The following is a 5629-nucleotide window of genomic DNA, read 5'->3' as shown; positions in this document are numbered from 1 at the left end:
CTCGAGTCGCTCAGCCAGGTGGCCGGCGTGCTCGGCACCCAGTGGGGGGACGAGGGCAAGGGCAAGCTCGTCGACATCCTCGCCCAGCGCTTCGACGTCGTCGCCCGCTGCCAGGTCTCCCACTTCCCACTCTCTCGCGCGCGCTCTCTCGTTGCTGCTGCTTAATGCCTTCGCTTGTCTAGTCCGGATGGTGTTCGATGAATTGCCCCACAGTTCTCCGGTCAAGCGCCATCCGAAATTGCTCAATGCCGTCGCTGGTTCGGTGATCGTGCAATCAGAAATGGGACCATTCAGCTTCGACTTGTTAAAAATGTTGTAAATTCTCACAGTTCTCTAGCTCTTTTACAATGTCCCTGTTTCCGACATCGTAGCTCGTCGAGTTCACTCAACTGACCGTTCCTTCTGCGCGTTTGTAGCCAGTTAGCTTAATTTGGTTCTATTGCCTGCTCTTACTTTCTGCAATAAGATTTGATGTTGCATGTTTTACCTTCTTCCTAACGTGTAGGGTGTTTTACATCACTTCTTAGGGTGGAGCCAATGCTGGACACACCATATATAATTCCGAGGGGAAGAAGTTCTCGCTGCACCTCGTCCCGTCGGGTATCCTCAACGAGAACACACAGTGCGTGATTGGTAACGGAGCGGTGGTTCACCTCCCTGGGTTCTTCAAAGAAATCGACGGACTGGAGTCCAACGGGGTTTCATGCAAAGGGAGAATTCTGGTATCAGACCGTGCCCATCTTCTGTTTGATTTCCATCAGGTTGTCGATGGGCTTCGAGAGGTGGAGCTCGGGAACTCCTTCATAGGAACAACAAAGAGGGGAATCGGACCGTGCTATTCGAACAAGGTCATCAGGAACGGGCTCAGGGTCAGTGATCTGCGGCATATGGACACCTTTGGTGCCAAGCTTAACACCCTGCTGAAAGATGCAGCGACGCGGTTCAAAGGATTTGAATATAGCAGCAAGACCCTCAAAGAGGAGGTCGAGAAGTACGAAAGGTTCGCCGAACGTCTGGGACCGTACATTACTGATACCGTGCATTTCATGAATGAGTCGATCTTGCAGAAGAAGAAAATTTTGGTTGAAGGTGGTCAGGCTACCATGTTAGACATTGACTTTGGGACATATCCATTTGTTACTTCCTCAAGTCCTTCAGCTGGGGGGATCTGTACTGGCCTCGGCATTGCTCCAAGAACCCTCGGCGATATCATCGGAGTGGTGGGCTCAGTTACCTCTGAACCTCTTAACGTTCTCTTCATCGTCCAACTCGTCTTCCGCTCCAAAACCTAACATATTTCTACCTGCAGGTAAAAGCTTATACAACCAGGGTTGGATCTGGCCCATTCCCAACGGAGCTGCTGGGCAAGACGGGCGATTTGCTCCGCGCATCGGGAATGGAGTTTGGGACCACAACAGGTCGGCCCAGGCGTTGTGGCTGGCTCGATATAGTCGCGCTCAGATACTGCTGCCAAATCAATGGCTTCTCCTCCCTGAACCTGACGAAACTCGACGTGCTGACCGGGCTGAAGGAGATCAAGCTGGGCACTTCCTACTGCACCGAAGATGGCAAAGCGATCGAGTCGTTCCCGGCAGACCTCGATATCTTGGAGCAAACAAAGGTAACGAAGAACGAAGACCAGCTTCTGATACTCGTATTACGATTCGTGTGATTTGCTTGGCTTGACGGTGGTCTCTGCTGGTGTAGGTCAAGTACGAGGCCCTGCCTGGGTGGGAGGAGGACATTTCGTCGGTGCGGGACTACGATGATCTCCCGGAGACCGCGCGTCTGTACGTGGAGAGGATAGAGGAGCTGGTTGGTATCCCTGTCCATTACATCGGTGTCGGACCCGGGCGGGATGCCCTTATATACAAATAGGGGATTTTGTCAGACATGTCTCTTATTATCTATACAAGATCCGCATTTGGGCCATGATTCAACCCAATTGCGTTCTTTACTGCTTACCAAAGACATTTTCTTTTTCTTTTTTTTGCTTCTACCAAAGACATTTGCTGACTGGAGTTTAGTAGAACTTGATGCCATGGTAGTAGCTGACTGGAGGATGTAGGGATTCCGACATCCTTAATGAAGCTTAGATCCTATACTACGTTGCACTACAATGGAAATGGAGACGCAACGCAATGTTGTATACACAGGAGCCACGAAGATCAAGGATCAGTCCGCGGTTGCTGAGCTGTGCTGTGCTTGTTTTGTTATGTACTCCTTCCGTTCATAAATATAAATACAAGTCTTTTTAGGCATTTCAAATGGATTACAACATATAGATGTATGTAGACATATTTTAGAGCGTAGATTCACTAAGTTTGCTTCGTATGTAGTCACTTGTTGGAATCTCTAAAAAGACTTATATTTGGGAACGGAAGGAGTATGATCAATGCATGAATACCCCACGGGAACCAGACTTATATTTGGGAACGGAAGGAGTATGATCAATGCATGAATACCCCACGGGAACCAGACGGAGATTCGAGATTGAAAATCTCCTCATGGGGTTCTCGCACGAAAACATTGTCTCAACGTAATGAGATGCTCGATTGCCCTCTTGGAAAGTGAGGAAATGAGCTTCTGGGTATCAAATACGCTGGAACTAATGGTTTCAATTTCTTATTTTCTCTACTGAATATGTGAAAAAATAGCCACGAAGCTATCTCTGCAGAGTAGGGATTCAACCAAGTACAGTATCTATTAGTACTGCAGCTAGTACTCAACCAACGCTAAAGATGTTAGAATTTCACCATGGGCACGGCCAAATGAATTTTTAACTTGCCAATTCCATTATTTTTTGGAGAAGCCTGGATAGAAAGAGCAAGGTAAAAAAAAGCATGTGACATTCAACTTCAGGACGAACCAGGTTCATCATTCCGTTACAAACACATTGGTGCCCAGCTGGAAAACCGCGTCAAATCTCAACATGAATGTGCAGATAGAAAATCACAACCACTCATTAAACGGAGCTACAGACAATAGCTTTGTCGAACTGCCGTAGAAGACGTGCAGATCGACGGGGACACGAACTCCGCTAGAGTGGTAGTTAGAATTTAGCATCAGTCGTATTCCAGTTCGTCCGGTGTTATTGGTCTCTTGAGTGGTATGATGGACTTCTTGTCAACATCTTGTGATAGTGCCTTTCTCATATCTAATAAGAAAATTAAAAAGGTGAGCAATAGCAACGGAGCAAATAATATGAGTATGAGACGATATAAGTATGGCACTCCAAGTACTTACCAAGGCCATCTTCTTCCCCTGAGTAGTACCGAAGCACCCTTCGATAAACCACATAGCCCAGCTACGGAAATAATGAGCATAATTAGATAAGTTCGCTCAGGATATGTTCATATCGCATTAAAATATAGTATACCATAAGATGCAAGCTTCATATAGTGTTTCTTAGTTTCGTTGCCAAACATTATAAGAATTTCTTTCTAGCGGAAGCATAAGAAATTGCTAGTTTGAAGAATTGGGGATTAACTAATCAGCAATCAGCATTGACAATGTACAGCAGCAGTACGCTAGTGATCATGAAGTTTGTAGCTGTACCTTTTCATACATCCTTATCGCCGGCATGTTGGATGCCCTTACAAAGAGGTCCACAAAATAGGCCTTGTCCCTGAACAGAAGAATTGCCTTAGTGTGATATGGAGTAATGCCAGTGAGATAATATCCAGTATACAAGATTCAAAGATTACAACAGTTTTGGATCCAAACGGTTGGTATTAAATGGCACATGAGTAGAGAGAAGAGTTAACTGCAGAACGGCATCAATAGGGCTGATATATTAAATTCAATCATCCAATTCTAAGATGTGTTAAGAGATTGTGGTGCCTGGTAGGATGAAATGGGAGAGATGCTCCTGAGAATGCAACTGACGTAAAGTTGTACACGAGAGCTAGCAAGCACAGAACTGTAATATCACGGGCCAGTTACTACTCTACAAAATTCTACCAAGGGGCGTTTCTGATCATACTTTCTTCAAGATTGTTACTGTCCAACTGGTCAACCACCAGCCCTATGGGACACAAAAAGACCTTCAAAATTGAGGTAGGTTGGTTATACTGGAAGAAATGAGAGAGATGCACTTGAGAATGCAAGTGAAGAAAAGTTGTACAGGAGAGCTCACAAGCACATAACTGTATTAACTAATCTACAAATTCCTACCAAGAGGTGTTTCTGATCATACTTTCTTCATAACTGTTTGTTATTGTCCAGCTGGTCAGCCATCAGCCCCATAGAAAAAAAAAACCCTTCCAAACTTGAAATAAGTTGATTGAACTCATCTAGTTAGTAGTTACCAGAAACTGGAATCCGGAAGTTCGAGCTTATTGCCAGTCAAAAATGTGGAGGGTGATAAAAGCTCTCAACGAGGGAACATGATGTGTGTGTGTGTGCAGGGAGGGGGGAGCGCAGAATATTGCTAGGGAATTAAGAGGCACAATAGTAGGTTGTGTGACTTCCAGCTTACCATACAACAGAAAGCATTATAAGTACTCCCTCCGTCCCATAATATAAGAACGTTTTTGACACTAGTGTAGTGTTAAAAACGCTCTTATATTATGGGACAGAGGGAGTAGCTTATAACAGCCATGTAATTGTGGAGACACAGTCAGAAGAAAAGTAGGTACTTACATCTTATCACTGATTTCCTCCAGCAAGTGCATAAGCGTCTTGGCTAACTTCTGTCTGCGAAATTCTGAGGCAACGGACACTGCCGTAACATGTCCATGCCAAGATTCACCCTGCCCTTCAACCTTACCCATAACTGCAGCCGATACCGAAATTAATAATTAAGATCCTATATGGACAAGGCAGAAATGGAACAAATATAACATGAGAAGGATTATATTCGTCTATTTGACACCAAAAAAATGCATACTCTCTCTAATATCATGATGTTCATTCTCTTCGCATTCAAGCTCAAACCCATAAGCTAACTACAGTTATACTGTCAATTGGAAAAATTTGTAAACACCCTTCAAATCTCACACAATCACAAGTGCCGCTTTCACCACTGAGAGGCACAGAACAAGGCCAAATTGGAGAACAGTGTCATAAACTCCACCAAGATTCACAGGATTGAAATGAATATGCACCTCCAGAAACCATTACTTGTGCGCAAATTAAACAGACAGATAAACCTATCCCTAAAAATTCCTACCCTTCAACTCTCCAGAGCGGAATCGAGGGGGTTCACACTCTACAGCTTCAGCTAATCTGAGAAACAAAGAAGCAGAATCACAAGTCGACCAATGGTATGAGGGCTGGAGGCATACTGTATCCCATGACGCGGTCGCCGGGGTTGACGGCGGTGTGGAAGTAGTCGGGCCAGCGAGCCAGGTACGTCATGTAGAAGGACATGTTGAACTGCGGCGAGCGAATCGGCATGTCAGACCAGGAAGAGGACGGCCGAACGGCGTCGTCGAGAAGCAGCGACAGGCGAGCAAGGGACGGATCTTTTGGGGATGGCTTACGGTCTCGGTGAGGTGGTCGAGGTTGACGGAGGCGAAGCGGAGCAGATCGTCGCAGCAGAACCGGCGAATGGTCGTCATGGTCTCCCTGCCGTCCTCGGCTTCCGGGGGCGGCGGTGGAAGTCGGGGGGGGGGGGGCGGGCTGG

General features: G+C 46.0%; 2 protein-coding genes across 2 annotated transcripts; one reads left to right on the top strand and one right to left on the bottom strand.

Annotated features, from left to right (window-relative positions):
• On the top strand, window positions 1-1964 carry LOC125528105 (adenylosuccinate synthetase 2, chloroplastic; the record flags this gene model as incomplete). Its single annotated transcript, XM_048692615.1, is given in 4 exon segments — window positions 1-114; window positions 528-1220; window positions 1310-1621; window positions 1708-1964. Coding segments are annotated over 4 exon segments (1290 nt in total), but the record flags the coding sequence as incomplete, so codon positions are not given.
• Window positions 1965-2832: 868 nt separating this feature from the next.
• On the bottom strand, window positions 2833-5605 carry LOC125528106 (N-terminal acetyltransferase B complex catalytic subunit NAA20; the record flags this gene model as incomplete). The annotated part of the gene is given in 6 exon segments (XM_048692616.1): window positions 2833-3157; window positions 3247-3307; window positions 3559-3628; window positions 4645-4777; window positions 5289-5379; window positions 5487-5605. Coding segments are annotated over 6 exon segments (566 nt in total), but the record flags the coding sequence as incomplete, so codon positions are not given.
• Window positions 5606-5629: the final 24 nt, after the last annotated feature.

This window comes from Triticum urartu, unplaced genomic scaffold (assembly GCF_003073215.2).
Source record: "Triticum urartu cultivar G1812 unplaced genomic scaffold, Tu2.1 TuUngrouped_contig_4638, whole genome shotgun sequence".
In the NCBI taxonomy this organism is placed as follows: Eukaryota; Viridiplantae; Streptophyta; class Magnoliopsida; order Poales; family Poaceae; genus Triticum; species Triticum urartu.
Note: the sequence above shows the minus strand (reverse complement) of the source record. Positions and strands in the feature narration are given on the sequence as shown.